The 24383-nt window shown below is 27.9% G+C and overlaps 1 protein-coding gene across 3 annotated transcripts; it reads right to left on the reverse strand.

Annotated features, from left to right (window-relative positions):
- Nucleotides 1-8855: 8855 nt before the first annotated feature.
- LOC107455739 (growth factor receptor-bound protein 2 drk) lies at nucleotides 8856-24068 on the reverse strand. 3 transcript variants are annotated; one of them, XM_016073417.4, is made up of 5 exons: nucleotides 23266-24068; nucleotides 21019-21116; nucleotides 19627-19746; nucleotides 14778-14943; nucleotides 8856-11867 (listed from the first exon to the last, which is right to left on the reverse strand). In XM_016073417.4, the coding sequence occupies exons 1-5, from the start codon at nucleotides 23341-23343 to the stop codon at nucleotides 11694-11696; spliced, it is 636 nt and encodes a 211-aa protein (XP_015928903.1). In that variant the 5' UTR covers nucleotides 23344-24068; the 3' UTR covers nucleotides 8856-11693. The 3 variants fall into 3 exon arrangements, with proteins under 3 accessions (XP_015928903.1, XP_071034109.1, XP_015928902.1); XM_071178008.1 differs by having other exon boundaries at nucleotides 23947-24036; XM_016073416.4 differs by having other exon boundaries at nucleotides 14778-14952; nucleotides 23266-23858.
- Nucleotides 24069-24383: the final 315 nt, after the last annotated feature.

Genomic DNA, 24383 nt, shown 5'->3' on the forward strand with positions numbered 1-24383 from the left:
TGGAACTTAATACCTATACAATATAGAAATAAAAATTAAAAATAGGTACTTACCAAATAGAATTTAAAAAACACACAAAAACAAATAATACATTATATTAAAAGTTTAGTGAAGAGTCACACACTGTAGAAAATTCTACTGGATAAAATAAAAGTTCACGTTTGTGCAATACTGGAAATAATAAAGAAAGAGAATCTTACACAGCACTAAAGACTCACAGTCGAACATTTATTTATTTATTTGATTTTATCATGTGTCAACAACGACATCTAACAGTATCTCCAGGAACTAATTTAATATTAAGTTATAAAATACAGGTGATTCAGACCATGCGTGCCACTCATGTTTTTCGAGAATTGAGCGAATAATAGATTTGAAATAAAAAATCTTATATCTAAATCTACCCCAAGGGATTCAAAAGTGATATTGTTAATTCCCGCAAGTAGCCTACCAGAATTACCAGAATTTGAACACAAATTTGATTTTTAAAATGGAAACCTATATCTTATTTGACATCATTGGAGAGAGTTTTTGAAAAAAAGTAACTTTTACTTAAAATACTTTTTAATATCTCTTACTATTTTCAAGATAATAGATTAAAAAAAAATACATATTAAATAGATTTTGACATATTCATTAAAAAAACTTTTTTTTGTCATAATGTCTTATACCTTCATTGAAACACATTTGTGCTTTTCTTCCCTTTTTTTTTTAAAAAAATTGAAGCGATTTTGATAATTTAAGTTAATTATTTTTGGTAAAAATGATAAATTGAAGTAAATAATCAAAATTTTTTCGTATCTATTATCTTGAGAACGGCAAGAGATATAAAAAAAATTTCAAGTAAAAGTTTTTTTTTTCGAAAACCCTCTCCAGTGATGCCAAATAAAATATAGGTTTCCATTTAAAAAATCAAAATTGTGTTCAAATTCCGGTACTTCGGGGAATTAGCAATATCACTATTGAATTCCTTGGGGTCGATTTAGTTGTTAGATATTTTATTTCAAATCGATTATTTGCTCCATTCTCGAAAAACATGGGTGGCACGCATGGTCTGAATCACCCTGTACATTAAAACAATATTATTACTACACGTATCATAAATATGTTATTTAATATTATTATTATTTGCGCAATATTATTTGAAATTCATGCAATGTNACACTTATTGTAATCACATGCCATTAAATTTGCTTTTATAACTTAACTTCATCGTTCTTTGTGTATTTTTGCCTCATATAAGAACATAAATATTAATAGGAGGTGTTGGATGTTTTGCGGAGCCATAAGTATAAGACGTAGAAATTTAAAACGACGGAAGTGTGTATTAACATGTAAAAAGTTCGATAATTGGTTCGATTAACTGAATTAAGAAGTAAAACCAGCGCTTTTGATGGCAGAAATTTTGAATGATATTTGTGAGAACTTGTGCTTATGGCGGAACTATATTTTTAATAATTTGCGTTATGAAAACTGCCATACATTTGGTATCTTAAATTTTGACTCTTCTGTATGTTAAAACAAATGGTTTTATTTTATTGCAAATGGTTTCGTTTCATTGTATCTTACTGGTGATTTACTTAGTTCGAAAACATTTCTGAAAGTCAAGCTGGGCATTTCTGAAAATAAAACTTGTTTAGAAATACCTGAAACCTGTGGTGCTAACAATCTAGTGTCACACGGACAAAATAACATATTTTTTAAAGACGTTTAATAAATATATTTCGGTATGTGTATATGTTTTTAGAAATTTTGACACCCGTCCGATAACTTGATATTAATATCAAAATTTTCTAGTTAACCGAAAAAATATTAAAAAAAACATTAAAGTGTCCTCATAATGACCCCCTCAAATGCAGTACATAACAATTATTAGAAAGCAGAGAAGAACAGTGCCTATAACCGAAATATACAACGGTTCACATTAAGTGTAGGCCAAAAAGAATGTTCTTAACCTGATTCATGCCATGTTTGCATCATTATCGATTTTAGCGACTCCTGTGGTGCTTACAATCTAGTGTGACACGGACGAAACAACAAATTTTTTTAAAGATGTTTAATAAATATATTTCTGTATGTGTATATGTTTTTAGAAATTTTGACACCCATTCTCTATAGTTAAATAACGACGCATTTTAGGGAGGGTAGCTTCACTCTATGACTAACACAGTAGTTAAACTAACACACTTGTGACCCAGCACCCCTACTTGAAATAGTCTTACCTTGTTACCATAGTCACCTCCAGACGAATGTCTGGAAGAGTTCTTATTTTAGACAAGAACTCAGAGAGAGAGAGAGAGAGAGAGAAAGTTACAATGAACTCACAACCACTGGCCACATAGCAGTAACTACTGTATGTATGTACTAGAAACAGCGTAAGATCAGTTTTACTAAATTACAGTCATTATTTTTCCCAGACCTATACAAATATTTGGTTTAATATTTAAATGGTTAATTTAAATGCTTAATTTAAACTGAAAAATGATACAGTGAGTTAATTTAAACTGAAAAATGATACATTTCCACTTACAAACATTTAGAATTTTTACACGAGGACTATTTTAATTAAAAAAACAAATTTTTGTTCAAAAATCGTTTTTTTAGACGGAGGTATTGAAAATTCTTTAATTTGCAAAGTTGAGCTGAAAGAAAAGGTTGAAAACCTGTAAATTTACATGAAGCAAATTGATTTATTTTTGAAAATTAATTTTGTTCATCACAATGTTTAATCAGTTCCTGGAAATAGCTGAAATAAAATGTCCCCTCTCCCAATAAAATGTTTCTAGCCAGAGTTCAGCTTGCAAGTTAATGAAGTTTTGTACCCGCGATGTTATTGGATCGACGAAGTTTTGACCACGAATACGCAAATATTACTTAAAAAGCTTGTTATAAGTCTGACACCCAGTTGAACCAGTAGGTTAATTGGTTTGAAGCAACGAAATTGTACACTTTGTGCAATTGTATATACGATGGTTACTGAATTCACGCAGAAAAAAAAAAAAAAATGGCGTATCACTTCACTAGTGTTTGGAAATTATCACTTTGTGTTCCTTGTTTTAAAAACTATCATACAAAGACTAATATTTATCTTTTTTTCATTTGCCCGAGATAACTCTGGATAGTAAACTGATAGTGAATTAAATAATTTTTACACATAAAAAAAAAATTACAAATTCAACTTAAAACTTGTGTATTTTGTTTTACTTTAGTTCCTTGTATTTATTAATGAAATGAAAAAAATTGTTAATATTTTTGCTTCAAAAATATTAACTGGTAACGGAAGCGGTAATGGAAACTGGTAGCGGAAGCGGTAATGGAAACTGGTAACGGAAGCGGTAATGGAAACTGGTAACGGAAGCGGTTAAAAAAAATTCTTTTCTGCTAATTAACAATATTATAAACAAAACAAAACAAAACTTTCCTTTCTTTTTTGTAAATGCGTTTATAATGAAAGCGTTAAAATTCTAAAACACCGTTACGTTGTTTAAAGCAACAAATTGCTAGACCGGAGGTAGTACATGCTTCGAATCCCAGAAGCGGTTAAATGTTGAAAATTATATTCAAGAAAGAAAAAAAAATTGGACTTATTTTTCAACATTGTAACGTAAATAAAATATTCCTTTACTTTTTTTCTGTAAATGCGTTTTTAATGAAAGCGTTAAAATTAGAAAAGTTTTGTTAATATATATATATAATGCCCCATATTTAATATTAACCTATCATTTGAAATTCGGCGAGGTATTCAACCTACTATACTAAAGGAAATAATTATAGACAAATTAGGGCGCTAACAATATGGTTCCCTCGACATAAGCTTCTTTAATTTGAAACGCTCCGATTTTTTCCTCACAGCATTTCTGATTTGAGTAGATGTTCTTTTGAATAAGGAGAGAAGATTTAAGTTTTGGAATAGCTCGTTAAAGGGAGACGATTTCTGCGCTTTTTTAATTTCTTGTTTAAATCAAAATCCTTTCTGTTTTTTTTTATCGATGGTTTTTAAAATTGTTTAGAGTGGAAACAAATTATTGTAGTTTAATTGCAAACGGAATTCATAACTCCTTGTTGTTAAGAAGAAGAAGAAAAAAACTTACTTTGACATAAAAAGTTTCAAAAACCGTTATTTTTATTACGCAACCATAAGACTACAATTTTCATGCTATGAAACTGAAATAAAGACTTTTATTTGATCATCACATTCAGATATTCTATCTAATGGACCTTTTTAGTTTGGAGGTTGATTAAGAGGTATTGAAAAAAAAATCATTGAAATAAACTGCAGTGTTCCTATGAAAAATATATTAATTTAAATCCCAGGGGTGATTGTTAGCCCAAGTCAAAATTCCGGAAAATGTCTCGAGTTAAAAAAAAAAGTTTAAATTGAAAAATTAGAAAAACATTTAAGCAAGGTTATTTCCTTTTTCTCAATATTTCTTAGTTTACTTAAAATATTTTTAAGATTTTACACATACCTATACCATTTACACATACCTGTGATGACCTGGATAATTAATAAAATTTACAAATATGTCTTTCTTTCTTGAGTTTATGATTATAACAACTATTTACTGATAAAAAATGAATATTGATCATGAATATAAGCTTATAAAGTGTATCTTTGGCTCTCCCTTACAAACAAATAAAATAAACTGTGTTTTTAAGTTCCACCTTTGGAAATTTGATTTCCGGAAACTTCTGTGATCAATGATTTTTTGAAACGTCTAGGCCTTGGATCTCCGGAAACTTCTGGATCACTGTAAGCGAAAAGTCCGGAAATCCGGATTTTTTCCGGAGCACAATCAGCCCTGAAATCCCAACTTTTTGTACAAAATAATTACTAAATATATTTATTAATGAGTGATTTCCTTTGTAATGAATATCTTATACAAAGAAAAATTGATATAGAAAGTAGGCAAATTATTAAAATTCGAAATAGAATAAAAAATAAACTACAATAAGTGAAATGAAACTTTACATTTTAATTACAATTTAAAAAAAAAAAAATTAATGTGGCAGAAGAGGAAAATTATTAATTGGTTTTAATAATTTTTCTCCAAGTAGAAAAACATAAAGTTTTTTTATTATTAAAAAAAAAAAAACCTTTACGCTGTTTGTCCATTTTAAAACTCAAATAATACATCATGATAAGATGGTATATTTAATTTAAAATTGTCTAGCTTCTAATTTAGAGCAATTACTGTTGTTTCCTTTTACTCGAAAGTGAAAGAGCTGTGCTTTGGAGAACCCCATAAATAATCTATTGTAGAGATGTAACGAACACTGATTTGGCCGAATAACAACATTATTAAAAAAAAAATCATTATAATGTTTTAATAGTCATTTATTGAAAAAGAATGAAAACCTTGCTTTATTATGGGCAGTGGCGTAGTGAGCTTAACTCGCGCCCGGGGCACAATACCTTTTTAGCGCCCCCCCCCAACTCGAAAACCATATAATATTATACGTAAAATATACTCGCAAATCAATAAATATGTATATAATCATCTAGAATTAGTTCAAAAGATACCTATTATTTATTTTATATATTTATAAAGAAATATTTTAAAAACACGCAGTTTTAAAACAATAAAAAGTAAATATTTATTATCTCTAAGGAGATACGTATTTTTAACAATAGTATGATTATAATACATTTATAAAACTAAATACTATGTATAAAGTTTCCTTACTTTTGATGAAGCAAATTTATTAATAATATCATCAAAGGTGATCATTTCAAATTTTTCTCCTTCCACACTTAAAAATGCTAGGTCACTTAGGCGATCTTGTCCCATCGTTGGTCGTAGATATGTCAAAATTAATTTTAATTTGCTGAATGAACGTTTGCAGCTAACAATTGATACTGTGATAGTCAGGAGTATTTGAAGTGCCACTCTCAGGTTTGGAAAAACATCTTCTCCATACGGGATTATAAAAGTAAGAAATTCTAATGGAGTTTTGGGTTCAATTTCTTTTCTACTGCGGAGTAACATTTTGCAGTCACATATTTCGATAAAGAGTTCTATTCCATTGAAATCTGTATTATAAAATTCACTCAAATGTTTGCAATTTTTTTCAAGGTCGTTATCAACATTATCCTCGTTTAATAAATTTTCAAAGTCTAGTAGAAATCCAAATTTGAAATTAAGATCACTTTATCGTGTACATATTTCTTGTTGGAGACGATCAANATTATAAAAAATAATAAAAATTAGAAAAATTTAACAAAAAATTTAAAAAATGCTTTAAAATGCAAAATACGCCCCAAAATTTAAAGAAAATGCCCTATAAATCTCAAAAAATGCTCTAAAGGACAAAAAATGTCCAAAAATGCAAATGTCATCAAAATCCGGGCCTTACTTATCAGACATGCTTTAAAAAATGCTGCGCTATCATAAAAACGATTCAAAACGAAAGATAATATAAGAAAACAGAAAAAATAAACCTCAATTCTCGAAAGAAAAGTTTAATGCTGAACATCTCAGTTCTCCAATCACCGTATTTTCAAGAAAAAAAAATTAATAGAAATCCTCCTAATTGCCGCATCATAATGAAAACATTGATGAAATTTTTTTTTTTACAAAAAATTGAACGTTAAAAATTTCAATTTAACATCTCCGTATATTTAGAAAAAAGTGACAATTACAGAATAAAATTTATTAGAAACGCTGATAAAAAGAAAAGTAAATAAAAAAAAAAAACCAAAAGAGAAACAGAAAAAAAAAATGTTCTAGTTCATAAAACAAAAATTAAGCGTTGAACTGGTTATCTATATTAGCATATAGGAAAAAAGTGATTAAAAGACAATAAAGTTCATGAAAAACTATAATAAAGGGTTGTCACTGAATTCTGGAAAACAAACTTCCTGTGTTTTCCCCTCTACATATTATGTTCAAGATATTAAAGAGGAAAAACAGAATTAATGCGCGCTTTTGTGTAAGCCATATTGGGGTAACTATACTAGTTTTAAATGCTGAAAAAACTTTTGAAATGAGAAAAAAAAAGGAACAGCTGAAGATGCTTAAATAATAAGTAAATGAAATACAGTACAGAACCCTTTATCCGGAAATCAGAAAACCGGAAAGAGATTCGATAAATTTTCCCGCAATTTTTTTAAAAATAAATTTTTTTTCCTCATAAGATTTTAGGATTTTTCTTACTTTTTTGAAAGATGTTTACCTTACCATCATTTCAGAAATAATCATTAGTGTATTACCTCATCGTTTTTTCTTATTTTTAAGTTTATTTCCAAATATTTTTTTTTTTTTTTAGTTGGGTTTAACACTAAAAAAACGGCTTTTTGTAGCGATTCAGAAAACCGGAAAAATCAGTTATCCGGAATAGCGATGGTACCGATCGTTCCGGATAATCGGTTCCCTACTGTAGTTAAGTATAGTTGGAAATCATCCATAAATATCCCATAGATTACCCATTGAAGTAGTCATCATTTTCTAAAAAACGAAAATATGAAACAAAATTTCGTTATTTTAGGTGATTTTTAAATTCTTTGTATTTTCGAGGTTATCTCTTTTCTCCCTGTGGAGCATCCTGCAGTAAAAAAGAAGAAAAAAAACCTTAAATTTTTATAACAAAAAGAACGTCACTATTGTCTTGGTAACAAAATTGACCAGAAAATAACATTAAAAAAAAAAATCAGCAGTATAAAACTTGTGGTTCAGTATAAAGTAGTCTAGATTCAATTCTTCAAATTTCACTTTTTCATTTGTTTTCCAGGACATGAACTTCCAACCTATGTGCAAGTTTTAGAACTTATCGAATGCGGGCAAAACTTTTTTGTAATATTTTTCAGCTAAAATTACGAATTCAGATTATTCTTTATTAAATCTATTCCAAAAATAAGATTTGTCGAAAAATACTTTCAAGCAAAAATGCCGAATATTCGTCGATTCCCTTATCCACTGATATTGAAAACCTCTGTGGCAGAAATTTTTCTGCGACAAACCTCTCAAGCACTAATATCTTCCTGCAAAATGCTTTTAATAACAAATATGCACGTCACTATCTAAATTTAAAGTAACAAATTGTTTACAAAAAAACCTATTTGAATAAAATAAAATTGTATTTAATTTTTAAATGAATATACTATGTAATAATTTTTTTTTATTTCTAATATCATGGGCGAGATTCTCACAATTTACTAAACAAGAAAACACACTAATTATTTCCTTTTTCACAATTCGTAAATCATCATCACATAAAATTTTTTTTAAAAACGTGTAAATCGTAGCAGTGACTACCGAAAAAAAGGATCGACGTCAAAATCACGCGAATTAAATATACCGCGTGTATTAACGAGAATATAGCCGCAAAACAAGCATGTCAAAGAATGATTGAATCCATGATTCGAATTTCGCGTGCCGTAATAAAATCGCTACACTTCAAAAATTCACGAAAATATAAATACAGCAATGAAAGACATCGGGATTTCGAATAAATAAAGCAAAAATTCGTAGTAATAACTGTTTTAAAGAACATTTCAAATACCTCATGGATTAACGAGAATATCGGCGCAAAATGAGCGCGTCAAAGAAGAATTTCTGGAGAAAAAGAAATTCTTTCAACATTTCTGCAGATAAGAAATCTTTTACTTGTCTATCTATCTTTTTCATTCTTCTCAAATAAATATAGAAAAATCACGAAAACTTCCTTTCCCTCCGAGGTGCGAAAAAGGCATCTTTTAATCATAATTTCAGAGATAAAAAATTTCTGCAGAAAAACCAAAATTCTTCACTACTTCTGAAAAACCGAAATTCTTTCTGTAAATATTCTGTGAGAGAGTCGCAGCAGTTCTGCCACGGGTTTGAAAACAAATGTGCGAAAATTAAGAAGATCAAGAATTCATGAAACATTTCATTTTATTGTTTACCAATCACAAGTAATCGTACAATGGAAGCAGTTTGATTACATTTGTATTGAAGCACAAAAGCTTAGTTTTTAACACTACTAATGCCAAGCAATCTTCAGAGATAAAAAGAAAATGGTTTTTATTAGGCTTAACCTTTAGGCAGAAAAAAAAAGCTTTGTTTGGCAAACAGAAGTGTTAAAAACCATTTCACTTTTTGTTGCATAAATGTTTATAATCAACTGTTGACATCACTTAAATATCACACTGAGTTAAAATATATCAATAATTGAAGTGAAAGTAAATTGGGGGATGATAAATAGAATTTCCCACAATCTGGTTGGTATAAATGAACAATCTTAAAAAACAAATGCTGAGGAGGAAAATAAGTGACACAATATATCTTTTTTTACGTAAAAAATATTTCACACACAGTTAACAATATCTTTGTATGTCAGTTTATTGCAGTTAAAAACAATCCGACATAATTCACACAACAAATTTTTTGAATGGTACACTAATAAAGCCTACAAATTAACAAAAACCATTAATTTTAATTAGCTTTGACAGGTAAAAAAGAAATATACCTAGTCAATTATTTTAATCAAGAACTACTACAAAAATCCTACTATGATAAAATTTTACTTTTTCTTGCTACAAAATTAGCAAGAAACACTTCCTAGCAGTTCTTGCAAGCACATTTTTGTCGTTAAAATCATATGCATGGGCAACAATATTGTTGCCTCGAAATATGTCTGGAAAGTTAGTAACGAAAAATAGGTATTTTTTTCTGCATCGAAATCCGTGCATTTAAAAAAAATTTTTTGTACTAATCTTATTCTACGTGTTGGTTAGGTTTTTCAAATGAATAATTGCTTTTTTTAAACTTTTATTATGTAATTTATTAATAGATGTGAGGATAACAATTATAATGCATATCTCTTATCTGGCACCATAAACTCTGGTGTTTTTTCATAGATGGACAATGTAATTGTTCATCAATAAAACATAAGTTTTTGCTCTTATAAAATAAACTTTATTCATAATTTTTAATATATTTTGTTAGGTCTCTGCATTTTGATCTGCATGTAGAATCAATATTATTTTGGCTCTTTTTTTTCACTTAATTTTAATAAATTCTTATCTTCAATCATTATGGTACCTTATTAGTTTTAGGGTGTAATAGATGGAAGTTTTATTCTTCTCAAATTTGTCTACCATATTAATATTTTTGACCACTAAATGCATACCTAGGTGGTCGTATTGGACCACTTAAATTACATTGCTGGTGTAAACCCTACTTATTATCAACTGTGCTTCATAATTTAAAAACTGAATAAATTTAATAAGTGCTCACACTTTTATTATTACTTAAATCACTCACTCGACGACTTTACATTATAGTTGTCGTCTGACTTTATTTTTAAATGATTTTTCCATTGGCAAAGCGGAAGCCAAATTATAGTTTCAATTCTGTGAATTCAGTTACTAAACCTGACATAAATTCCAGAACATAAAAAAGTACTCCTGTCGTTCCTTCTATTAAAGGAACAATAAAAATGAAATCACTATTACAAAAATTATCAAATAATTCTATTTTATTTCTGTAGTCCACGAGCAAAATAATTATTAGGTAAATTATAGTCTCAATAAATTAAGAAATATAAACAGAAATTATTAAATAATTAAAAAGAAAAAAAGACACTATCTTTTAAAAACAATAGTAAAATAAGAATAAAATCCATAATTAACTCTAAAAGAAAGAATTAAGTTGCAACAACAAAGTAGAACAATAATATTTAATCATTCAATAACTTTAAGAAAAAAGGTTTCTAAGAAAATTATATAAGAAAATATTTTCATTCAAGATAAATATTGTATGCTATACTGTTAGACACACAATTATCAGTATTCAAAATAAAATTTTGCTAGAAATTTTATAAATTCTTCATTGAAAAAGCTTAATATGGAAATTTCATATCAGACTACAACACTCAATTCACTTTTGGAATAATGAGATTTGATTTAAAATTACGTTAGCCAATAGTAATAATAGAAAAAAATGTTATAGTGATATTTTAATTCTAAAGCTTTTAAAGTTTGACAATTTGTAAATAAATACTAAATGCTTTATTACACATCTTAATCACTGAAAAAAAAGTTAATGAACCTATTTTAACAGCAAATTAACTATCGTAACATTAATAAAACAATGTCTCCTAAATAGTCCAAACGCTTTACAATGAGAATCAATCAACATTAATTGGGATAGCAACAATACTTTTCCGTAATCACAGAGATAATTTCTATAGCTATGTAGAAAAATTATTATGGTATAAAATTAAACACAAAGTTGATATACCACAGGTTGAATTTTTCTCAAACAGAAAAATAAGCCTCAATTTGTTTAATTGTATAAAGATTTAATTTCAATATCAGAAAACTAATTTTTAAAAAAATCTTAGGTGGCTGAAACAGTTAAATGCAATTTTTCTTTTTTAAGAGAAAAGACAAAAACAATACTCCATATTTTCCTGACTTTTTAAATAAAGTAGAATTGATTAAAAAGAGCACTTTTAAAAATGCAAGTTTAACTTCAAATAAAAAAAATTATTGGTTCATAGCCACAAAGCATTGTACCAGAATTGAACACATTTAGTATGCCACCCATTAATTAAGTTGCGTTAGGAAGAAAAGAAAAAAGATTTGACTGTTTGGTTTTTATATATAACATCTAGGACACAAGATACTAAGTCTTAGGTTTGTTGAGATTGCGACTCAAGTTTTTTATGTACAAAAGAGAAGTTATTTCTAAAATGAAAAAAAAATCCTTCTATGTATGGTAGGGGACGACGTAAGTGGCTGGAAAGTATCCCCGTCTCGATCCGATCTCGCCTTCCCACCAATTCTGATCCGATCGATCCATCACGGTTATGATGTCTCCACGACGAAATTCTAATTCACCAGCTTCTTGTGGGTGGAAATCATACATGGCTTGTACCAGAAACTGAAAACAAAAAAATTCACATAACGCTTCCAGCAGATTTTACAGAATAATATAAATTTCACGATAACTGTTACATAACTTACTAAATATTTTAAACATACGGAATATTAGGGATTTTTTATAATCATCAAAATAGAAAAACTGCAATATTTTCCAGTTATGATTGACATTAAACATACTTGAAATGTTATGCATTATGTGTACTCATAATTTCGAACCTTAAAAGGCATCAAAGAAATTTTTTTAAAATTAATTTAATAAGAGAGTTCTGAATAAAAATAAATTGAACATTTTATAACAAAAAATTGTTTTGAAGTGATTTCTAGGAATGAGGTTCGCTTTATGATGTATTAGTAATACTTTATTTAAATATTCAAGCAGGTAAGTAATTATCTGTACAAAAATTCTATTTCAATAGGGATTTTTGCTAAGGCTAAATTGTACAAAAACCAGGAGAATTTTAACCACTGGAAAAATCCAGTAAAGTTGGCAACTATGAATTCAATAATTTGTTGGAGAACTCCATTGAAACATAACAAATTTAGAGGAAAACAATAACTAGGCAGAAAGTTATGTACACATTATCTACAAAAATATAAATTTTGACTAACTTTCTTGCAAAAAAAAAATTTAATAAATAAATACAAATAATTTTTTTAATGATTTACAAAAGGGGGAAGGAACTTCCCCCCTAACTTTAGGGTAATATTTGCATGTAGAATTTATCAAACTTCTCCCAGTTTCATAATTTAAGGAATAAATGTTGCTATTAGTTTTAATTTTTTGTCTTATTCACATTCGGGCAGGATGTGTGAAAATTAAGAAGATCAAGAATTCATGAAACATTTCATTTTATTGTTTACCAATCACAAGTAATCGTACAATGGAAGCAGTTTGATTACATTTGTATTGAAGCACAAAAGCTTAGTTTTTAACACTACTAATGCCAAGCAATCTTCAGAGATTAAAAGAAAATGGTTTTTATTAGGCTTAACCTTTAGGCAGAAAAAAAAAAAAGCTTTGTTTGGCAAACAGAAGTGTTAAAAACCATTTCACTTTTTGTTGCATAAATGTTTATAATCAACTGTTGACATCACTTAAATATCACACTGAGTTAAAATATATCAATAATTGAAGTGAAAGTAAATTGGGGGATGATAAATAGAATTTCCCACAATCTGGTTGGTATAAATGAACAATCTTAAAAAACAAATGCTGAGGAGGAAAATAAGAGACACAATATATCTTTTTTTTACGTAAAAAATATTTCACACACAGTTAACAATATCTTTGTATGTCAGTTTATTGCANAATACTATAATGAGTAGAATAGTTATCACAAAAGTAGTATTATAAAATATCGATATGACAGTTTTAAATAAAATTAAATTAATCAATTGGAATTTTGAAACATTTTTGGCTGTATCTCATCTATTAAAAAAACGTATGATGTGCATAATTATATCTTATCTATTTATTTTTATCTTTCAATAATTACACTGTAAGCTGTTATAGATTTAGAAATAAAATTATAATTGTATACTAGTAATAAAACTGTATACTAATAATCTAACATGCTATATACCAAAAAGAAAAAAACCTTCTATTAAACATTTTTTTCTCATTTTTTATTCTTTTAGTCCTGATTCACACACAGTCCGTAAAACAATAAAGGGAATACTTTAAATAACTTTTGATGAAATAATTTACCAAATTAATTATTTTAAGATAAAAAATCAAATGTATTTTCTTTAAAAACACATACAACCATCCACCTTGCACACTGTTATTAAACTTGTTCATCATATAAAAATTAATTTATTTACTAATGGTCTTTAAGAAATACAAATTTTTCAACTACTTTAAATGTGTGAACAAATGATTCTTTGAGATAGTGAAATAGGAGAAAATAAGATTAATGGATTCAAATATCTCTCTTTTAACAATTGGGACCCTATTTTTCGGAATTTATCCTCTAGTTTTCAAGGTAAAAAGTCTAATCCCGCCACAAAAAAAGTTTTTATTTATGTGTTGTTGTCAAGGTTTAAGACTGAATGGATTAATCCATGGTTTAAACTGTCCTGCCCAAAACCCTTTTATTCAAATTATGTTTAATTTTGAAAAAAATATTGTGAAAAATAAAAGGTTAATTTTGAACAAGAAACAAAATGAAGTTTTTGTTATATTAAAAAAGTTTATTATTATTTTTAATATAGCATTATTCATTCTTTTGCAAAAACATAACTTATCAGTATTATAAGCATATTTATTCTCATTTAAAGGATAAGGTACTCACTTTTGTTGTTGAATGAATTAACCCACAGCTTTAAAAATGTATAAATTTTTACCTCATATATTATTTTCTTTTAATAAGTTAATGCAAATTGCATAAAAAGTATAAAATATTTATTAATACATGTAATTATTATGTGTACAATGATTACAAAAATAGAAAATTTAACCTTTTACCAATGCAGGGGCGATTGTGTGATCAAAAATCCGGAAAATTTCTAGAGTAAAATCATTAATAACGCATTACAAAAAATTAATGTCTTTAGAGATGCCAAGTATAAATTCTAGTTCTTGTATTTTTAAAATAAAATATACAAGAATTTTTACTCATAAATGTGATTGGTGATATCTTAAAACTTCTGGACCTTGGATTTCCAGAAACTTCTGGATCCCGGTTAGCGAAAAATCTGAATTCTTTTTCGAAGCATAATCATCTCTGCCAGTGTTCAAGGTTTTGGATAATTTACGACAGTAAAATCCACATGTGCTGTCCAAAACCAGTTTAAGACATCCAAAACCCCAAACCTGGTTTCTAATACAAAAGAGTTTATTAAAAGAAAACATTCCTAGGTTTTGAGAGGTTAAAATGTTGGTTAAAGACGCAAAATAACTTGTTACCTCTTCAGGATGCATGTCCTTTAACTTAATATCTTGAGAGCGACTGACAGAAGCTGATCTGTGGTATTCTACTAGTTCATTAAGAGAATTAAACTTCACAACCCAGAGAAAGAATTTACCCTGCGTATCTCTCAACACTTTGAAATGCTGGACAGCATCTCCACATCTGAAACAACTAAATATTAATCCCTCATAGAAAAGTTTATATAACCAAATACAGTACCAACTAAGAACCAACAACCCATAACAAATAGCATTGAAAAAAAAATCTTTCTAAATCTTTTGTTTAAATTAAATTTTTTCCAAACATGCAATTTAAATATAAAGTAATCCATATGAAAGAATACATTATTGAAAATGTCAAAATGTAATCAATTATTACAATAAAATATTAAAGATTACCTAACATTTTTAGAAACAATATAAAAGATGCATGTAAAATAAACATTTCATTCATACTTTTTCCTGAATATCACACATAAAGTCAGTTTTTAAAAAAAACTAAAATGAGTAAAATTTAACAATTGAACGGATATTTTCCACAAAAAAAAATTGATTAATAATAATACAGGGTTGCCACTCAAATCTCGAAACAAAAAATTCCCTTTGTTCTCCCCGTACATATTATACACAACATATTAAGAGGAAAAATACAATCACTGTGTTCTTGTGTGAGCTGTAATTATAATTGCTGAAAACATACATACTTAAAACAAATGAAGCTATACTTAAAACAAATAAAGCTATAGCAAATGAAATAGTTTAATACAGCTGAAATATCATCCTTAAATATCCCATAAATTGAACATTGAGAGGTTAAATTTTTTTTAAAAGACGAAAATAAGAAACAAAATTGCCTGCATTTTCCCTGTAATTTTAAATGATTTTTTAATTTCCTGTATTTTCCAGGTTTTTCTTGTGGAGTGGCAACCGTAAATTTGGAATGTTAAGTTAGTCCACATGATCAGCAAAAAGTTCTAGAGATTTTTCAGTTTGCTTTCAGAGGGATCAAGAACCTCTTTCAAAAGTTGCACAAGAATCCTTCCCACCACATGGCACCACATTAAATATGGTGCCTTCTTACATTACAGAAATACAAAATAAGATGAAGTACAGTAACCTGAATTTTGCAAACAAAATTAAGATGAACAAATAGGCTAAATACAGAAAAAAATTAATGTACATAATTAAAAAAAAAACATACTGCTAAGTTATAATATATTACTTATTTAAGTGTAACGTGCATACTGGGTCTGTGAAAATGCATTTACAAATATATGTCACATGTAAGTAATATTTCAAAATGGAATAAGAATTTTTTAGACAAAAAAATTTAGAAATAAATCTTGTAGTTATCTGTATGTCGATCAGATTTTATTTTAAGATCTATATTATAGACAGTGCCTGTTTCCATCAACTGCAAAAAAAAAGAGACTTTCTGATATTTTAAATTTTTAGTTTCATGAAATTGAGATTAAATTTATAATTACCAAAACTTTATTTTATTTAATACTAAAGTATTAATAGTAAATACTATAATGAGTAGAATATCAAAAATTTATTTTACTTAATATTTATGAATATTATTTTGCTTGCTAATATTCCATTTGATAAACATTTTGTTAATTACAAAAGAATTGTATCATGACCCTATAACTATTCAATTATGAAATGAGAATGCATATTGTATACACTGGTTGCTCATCAAAATCTTAAATTATGCACTTAAAATGTTTAGAAAAATGAATGTTTAAATATTTTTTATTTAATTTCAAAAGCAAGATGTATAATAAAGACAAAAGTACATTGTAAGGTATATAAGAAATTCATACACTGAAAAAATATAAATAAACATACCAAGTGCAACATAGTGCATTTCGTTTCACTAACTTCAAAACAAGTTATGTGTTCATTTACAATTTAAACTAATCACATGACTTTTCATGCTTTACATTTTACTAAGAATCGTTTCAGTATGCAATTTTTTATCATTATGCAATTCGTTATAGATTTAAAAGGCATAAAATGACTAAAATAGTTATTTACATAACAAATTGATTTTATTAATACTTTTTGTAAAAATAAAGCAATATCTTTCCTCATCATGTAATATATCTCATGTTTATATTTAATAAACATAAGTATGTATGTAGATTATACTTGAAAAAAACTACTTATCAAATTGTTCTTTCCCTCCCTCTTTTTTCACGAAAAAACCCATGTCGGAAAAGGTCTTAAAAAACCCAGGATTTCGTGAAATCTGAGTAAAGTCAATCATTTTACATCAAAACTGTAATTCCAGTCGTTTAATCTGTTATAGTGCAGTCTAAACAGCTCGCACCCCCCCCCGGGACAGAAATGTTTTCGGCCCCTTATTACGAGTCATTAACAAATATAAAGGAATGCAATTTTAACAAATGTAATAATTTTCGATAGGGTGCATAGCCAAATCTTTCAACAAAAAATAAGCACCTTAGTACTTTTTAAGCACTCAAAAAATATTTTCAAGCACTACATACATTAACAAAATGCAAAATAATTTTCAAAGACAATAACATGATCATGATAAATAATTAGTTTTGATAAAGAGTTATTTTTTTATTATAATAGCTATTATAAAGTGATCAAGAGATTTTTCGGTTAGATATCAGAGGGTGGAAAATGAAGCCTGAAATTGAGAATATCATGCAAAATGCAGCACAGAAGAGAGCAAGAATCTTAACGAACCAAACTCAGTAGGGGCACATGCAAGTATTTCATCAAACATGTAAAATGATTGGCTCTTTCATACACTACCGACCGACTGTACGTCTCAGTGGATAGTGGTTGAATGAAACGTGGAAACTTGGAATAGAACAATATGAAAACCACGCTTCTGCATAATACATGGCAAAAATAGACAGGGTAAATAAAAAAAATCTCCTTTCCAAAAAGGGTAAATGAAGCACTTTTTAAAAACACCCAATGAAAAAAGCACCTTTAAGGTCTTTTAAAAAACGAAAATATGCATTTTTAAGCACTTTTTAAAAATTCTACGCACCATGTTAAAAAATTTAAACACATTTTGATTACCACAAAAAACTTAACCCACATAAAAACTTCATTTTAACATAGAAAAATAGATTTCGTTTGCCTTTTTAAGTTTTTCTGGTGATAAACTATTCAAATTATTGTTGCTTGCATGATAATCAATGACTATTTGTAGAAAGAAAAACGAAATACACACTTTATACAATAGAATATATTTATTTTAAGAAATATATATGGCAATTTCGCTTATCCTTAGGATTCTTTTTAAAAATGCGATTTATAGAAAGTAAGATTCCCAAGCCCCCCGGATGTCTGGGTACTATACGGGTGCACCTACGCGTAGAGACCGATGTGTTTTATTAATCAGAATGGCTCGTTGTAAAATAGTGCAAGAATTAAAAAGGCCATATTTATTAACAATCAAATTTAATAATATAGAACACATAGCTGCCATCATGGATAGAAAAAAATCTAGTAGATTTTACAAAATATAAATTTCATGATAATTGTTGCGTAATGCACTAAATATTTTAAACATAGGGAATTTTTTTAATTATCAAAATAGAAAAACTGCAATCTTTCCCCGTTATGATTGTCATTAATAATACTTGAAATGTTATGTATTATGTGTACTCATAATTTTGAATATTAATAGGCATTTAATTCATTAAAGACAGTTAAAAGATTTTAAAAATTAGTTTAAAAAGAGAGTTCAGAATAAAAATAAACTGAACATTTTAGAACAAAAAAAGTATTGAACTGATTTTTATAAATGAGCCTCGTTTCATTATGTATTAGTAATACTTATTTAAATATTCAAGCAATAATCTGTGCAAAAATTCTATTTCAATGGGAATTTTTTAGAAGACTTGCTCAATTTTAGGAAATATCCTAAAATGTACAAAAACCAGGAGAGCTTTGATTAAATCAGTAGACAAGGAGAAAGTTGCAAAATCCAGTAGAATTGGCAGCTATGAGAACAATATTTTAACGGTGTGATATATTTGTTAAGCTTCGCAATAAATCTTCCATTTCAATCCACACAAGTGATACATAATCAGAATTAGTGTGAATGATTACAGTGCCCTCTGTTGGTAGGGCAGATATTCTTAATAGTAGAATATTCTTAACCCATAAAAGTTAAGACTTTGGCTATCGATTACTATGAGTTGTCGAGACCCATTTTCATAGCCTTTTGGATTAAAACGCATTGATGAAGAAGGGGACTTTTCATAAAAGACAAAACATTTCAGCTTAAAAATTAGATTGATTTAAATTTATGGTTTGCAACAAATAAAAATATCAAACATAATAATTTGATTTTTAAATGAGAGAAAATATCATAATTGCATGACAGAAGTACATTTTTGTTAGAACTACATACTAAGACAACACTTCAGTCAGTTAAAAATAAAACACTATTCTGTGAATGATCAAAATTGGGTGTGGTCGACCGGTGAATGTTCGAAATATATGCTAGGTCCTGCTAAGTTCCCGGTGGTTTGCTCGGTATGTCCTACATCAATGTTTTTTTTAAGGTTCGGTGCTCGGTATGATGACCTACAACGATTTCTTTAAACGGCCCAGAATGCATTTAATTGGCAGCCCGAACATTGACGTTTCTCCAAATCTATTCTCAGCAGATATTAAAATATCAAATAAATATAATAATTCCAATGAATAAATTAACATCAAATTGGATATAACAAATACTTCGGACAATCATGTGATTGTTGACATTCATGGGTGGAAGTAGACATTCTCTCGGTCATTCACATTAACACTACAAACAAGTCAATAAAAGCAAAATAATACTTACTTTACTGAGAGAGAAAAATCGCCAGGAGAGCTTTCACTGACTCGAATCAAAAAGGCTCCTTCATGTTTGTTCAAGAGTAATTTTTCAGCATCAGCTCTGGTTATTCTACCATAATACCAACTGTAATAGAATTACACTGATTTTAAAGAAATGCAATTAAATAAGAGGTAACAACAGAGGAAGCAAAAAAATATATAAGGATGGCAAATGGTATCCAATAAAAGATTTTGTACATGAATCTTAGTGTTCTCAGTATGTACAGGGTATCTGCTACATTTTTGATTTTCAAATTCATGACTTAAGAAGTTACTATTTCTCTGACAAAAACGTAACAATAAATTTAAAAAAGCAGTATAAAAACATTCATTGAAATGATAATTATAAGCAAAACTGTTCTACTCTGCATCTTCATATTTACAGATTTTAAATTTAAAAAACAGAGTAAAGAAAGAGTAGAAGCAATAAAATAGCTGAAATAAAAATAAAAAAGCAATTTTTTCTCATTTTTTCTGCAGAATTACATTCGAAAGATACTTTTCTTGTTCATCAGAAAGGAGAGAAATACTCATTTGTCTGTTCTCATTTCGAAATAAAAAATAATAAAAATTCTTAAATCACAGAAGTTAAAAAGATAATTCGCTCTAGAAATGATGTTTTTTCTTTCATTTTTTGAAAGATCAACAAAATTTTTAAAGAAAATGATAAAGATATATTATATTCTAATAAAATATGACTCTCAGAAGTGATTTTGTAAGGAATTCAGATATTTAGAACAGGATGAAATTGAGGGGGAGGAGGGAGGATTACCTTTCAAAAAATTAGATTTTAGGCAACCTAAATCCATGACTTTCCATGATTTTTTAAAAAAATAGAGAAAATCATGACATTTCATGACAAATTTTGTTCAACACTGAAATTCATGACTTTCCAAGTGTGATATATATGTATGAGCTTATAAATAGTATGAGATATTTTTCAACCTTTTTTAAAGAAAACCTTTCATGGTTTCTTAAAAATAGAATTCAAATAATTTGAACAGGATTCATACACAAAAGAAGAAATTTTTTCCGACCTTTCAGAGTAAATATAGAAAATTCCAGTTATAAATAAAATTACTTAATATGAATGTAGTTCTATGTATAACTATTAATATATTTGTGCATATATATTGTCAACAATAAATACAAATATTATATAGTTAACTGATTTCGTATATTCAATAAAATTATTCTATATACAAAAATATTATGAGTTTGCAGATACTTTTGGATTGTGTACACAGATACTTTAAGTTTATTATCTTACTATGAGTCTATGGAAATAATGTTAAATCCAGTTCGAATGATTATTTTCTAACAAAATAACAGCAAACAAAATAATTATTTTACTTACTCATGCTTCTTCATTTCAATATAATTGCTCGGAATGAGACCTTCTTTAGCTTCTAATTCTGCTCTGTACCAATTCATATCATCTTCCATATTTAAAACCTAAAAATGCACAAAAATAACTTCACCCAGATATTAAATTTAATACAGGAATAATAACATTACACAATAGTATTCATAAAAATGTAAGTTTTAATTTTTATAAAGCAAGATTTAAGAGAGGCCCCATTAACACAGGCGTCACATCGCAAATATAAAAAACTTTTATTAGATATTATCTAAAAACTATCCGTAATCTCACAAAATTAATAACTTTTGTTGATAAATATTCTCAGGACTGATACAAATATTTCTACATAAAAAAAAGCTTATAAAATTTAACTTAAATTCCCTTTAGCATTAAACAATTTCTTTTTTAAAAATAAGATAAATGTTAAACAGGAAGATTTCCGAATATTATGTATGTCTATTATAATAAAAAAGAAGCATAACAATCTCAAGTATCATGAATATGCTATTTAATTAATAATAACATAAATTCTCTGTTTTGATAAATCTTAAATCGAAATATTTACACAGCTTTTTTAGTTCCTATTCTATATAAAAATTCAGAAATCAGAATTTTTTTTTCTAACCTGCAACTGTCACATCAAATATTAGACAATAGTTTTTGAACTGAAGTGCAATTGAGTTCAACAACTAAAAATTCAAACATAGATTTTTTCATGAATATGAGTAAACTATAATAGAAATATTAGGATTGGATATTTTGGACAAATCTTTAAAACATCAACACATTTCTGCACCATTTTTATAAATGTCTTAAATATATCATATATTATGATATTCAATTGAAAATAAATGTAATATTTATATCTCATATCCACATTAAATTGTATCAACAAACCCTGCATGTTTCAGGATATTTTTTTCTTAAAAATGTAATTATTGACTAATCTCCTTAATGATTATTAATAAATAATAATAAATGAATAATTTAAAAATCTATTTAATTTCCTTTTATGTCGATCAGTGCACTGAATGCAATAACAAAGTTCATCAAAGTCAAGTGGTCAATGAGTAGGTGGATGAAGGGAGTGAGCGAAACCTGTCCTCAAATTCAAAATTACAATGGCAATCTGCTTCCTAGACTATCAGTCCATCGAGTGCTGACGTAAAATTTCTCAGTGGTAGACGGATGGATTAGAGTCCTCTTGCCATCAGGATAAGTGAGGGAGGTTTTCTTCTCCATGTAATGCAAAGGTGGGTTAGTTGCATCAAAAAATCCTGCACAAAGGCAAATTTCTCCCAATATTTGATCCGGGAGTTCCCTTGTCTTCTGGATTGGGTTCAAAATGAAGAGGCTACGGAGTTGAAGTAGTAGCCGTAAACCCAAAATTGGATCGGCTGTTCAACGACGTTTATAAAAAAAAATAGCACATTGTGCAATGTAAATAAAATACAATTATTACTACAACTAATAATCTGTTAGTTTAAATCAAAAATAATTCTCGTCTAAATATAAAATTAGACTTTTAATTTCTATACTACTTTCCTGGAAATAAAAAACAGTATTGTTATTAAAAAATACATTATGGCCTTAAAAACAGTCATAAAATTAACATGCATAAAAAACTATACATATAATTTTTATACATAATAAATTATATCATAATATGGATTGCCAATCCGGATTCTTGGAAAAATTTCTTTTAGAAGAAGTTTTGTATGAAAGGCCACTTTTATCTAGCTCCCATGTGGTGAGATTTTTAAAATATTTGCAAAACTAAGAAATAATTCAGAGAGTTTTTAACTGCCTACCACTTTATAAAATATTTAGCTAAAACCATAGTAGTTAGCAGCCCTGTATATTAATAGATAACAATTCTGTACAGAATGCTGAAGACATTTTGTTAATATGTACAAAATTACGAGTTGCATAGAATACATATTATGCATAGATGATTAAATTATGTATAGAAAATTAGAAAAACTGTTTATGCACAATTGTAAATTTATACAATGTTAATATTATACATGTTCTAAATATTTACTGCAAAGTTTATTAAAAAATTAACACTATTTACCACTCTGTAATAAATGCCAAACACTGATTTAAATACATTTTTCTTTTCAATTAAAAAAGAAGAAATGTTGTTTGATTAACTATTAATATCTCTTTCGCTTGATTCATTGTTTAATGAGTAACTCAAGATAAAAGCAATTTTAACAAATGAGCTATTTAACGTACCTTAAGGACTTGTCCTTTTCTAAAACTGAGCTCGTCATCGGCAGTAGCATTAAAATCGTGTTTGGCTATTGCTTCCATTTTTCAATTGAATAAATTAGGAGAATTAATATTTAAACAAATTGTCACGAATATAAAAATGTCAATATCAGGCGTCAATTATGAATATCTGCGATAGGGAAATAAATAAACAGGCAAGTTGTTTATACAAAAATAAAGGATCAAAAAGACAGTTGCGTGAAAAACATGTTGAAGAAATGTAAAATATGCATATTCTTCAAACAGGGAGAATCCACCTGTCTGATAAAAAGTTTCTCTCCTTAGAAGAGTTACAGATGATAACAGACGAGAGTCAAAAATAGATCAATTCGAGTTAGGTCGCCGCCCTTCACTAAATCCCAATACGGAATTTGATTTCAAATATAGTTCACAATATAATACAATTTCAAAGTACACTGACGCCCACAACATATAAATATGTGTTCAAACTTTACTGCTTTTAATCGATCCTCACAAAATTGAAGCAATAAACAATATATAATAGCGGATTGACACACCTTTGATGCAATAACAAAAATATATAAACAATTTTATATAAAATAAAAAAACTCTCTCTTCTACTACAATATTATCTTACATTACAAAATTATAAGAAAATTTAAATAGATTGAGATGATCAAATACCAGTTAAATATCGATTTGTCGGTTTTTAATTAAGACAATATATCGAACTATATTTCAACAGAGGAAGCATATTTGGATCGCTCTTACTGCACTGCGACAACAAAACTCTACGCAAAGTAAATAAATGCTGAAAAAGAAAAAAGTCGGGAAATCCCAGAAAGGAAAGATAGTTGAAATGAGTAATAATTGCTAAAACTTTGCTTTGTCGAGACCCGTCGAATATGTAAAATTGAATTAAGAAGTCATTTTGAAAGATATGAGACTGATAATGCAAACAGGATAGGTGTCCACACATTTGATTTTGTTTTAAATATCAAGTCTCTCTTGTCTCAGAACCGAAATTTTATATGGTTGGAAAAGCAAAGATCATTTTCTTTCAACTAAGTAATGTCCCGCGAACATTTTGCGAATGGGAATACGCGTAACGCACATAGCTT

The sequence above is a fragment of the Parasteatoda tepidariorum genome, chromosome 2, assembly GCF_043381705.1.
Source record: "Parasteatoda tepidariorum isolate YZ-2023 chromosome 2, CAS_Ptep_4.0, whole genome shotgun sequence".
Taxonomy (NCBI): Eukaryota; Metazoa; Arthropoda; class Arachnida; order Araneae; family Theridiidae; genus Parasteatoda; species Parasteatoda tepidariorum.

Bases quoted from the DNA above. Each gene is read 5' to 3' on its own strand.
- LOC107455739 (XM_016073416.4), bottom strand. From the start codon at position 23,343: ATGGAAGCAATAGCCAAACACGATTTTAATGCTACTGCCGATGACGAG. The intron at 21,117-23,265 runs GTACGTTAAATA...GTGCATTTTTAG, and splicing joins GAAAAGGACAAGTCCTTAAG to GTTTTAAATATGGAAGATGA. The intron at 19,747-21,018 runs GTAAGTAAAATA...ATTCTATTACAG, and splicing joins ATTGAAATGAAGAAGCATGA to TTGGTATTATGGTAGAATAA.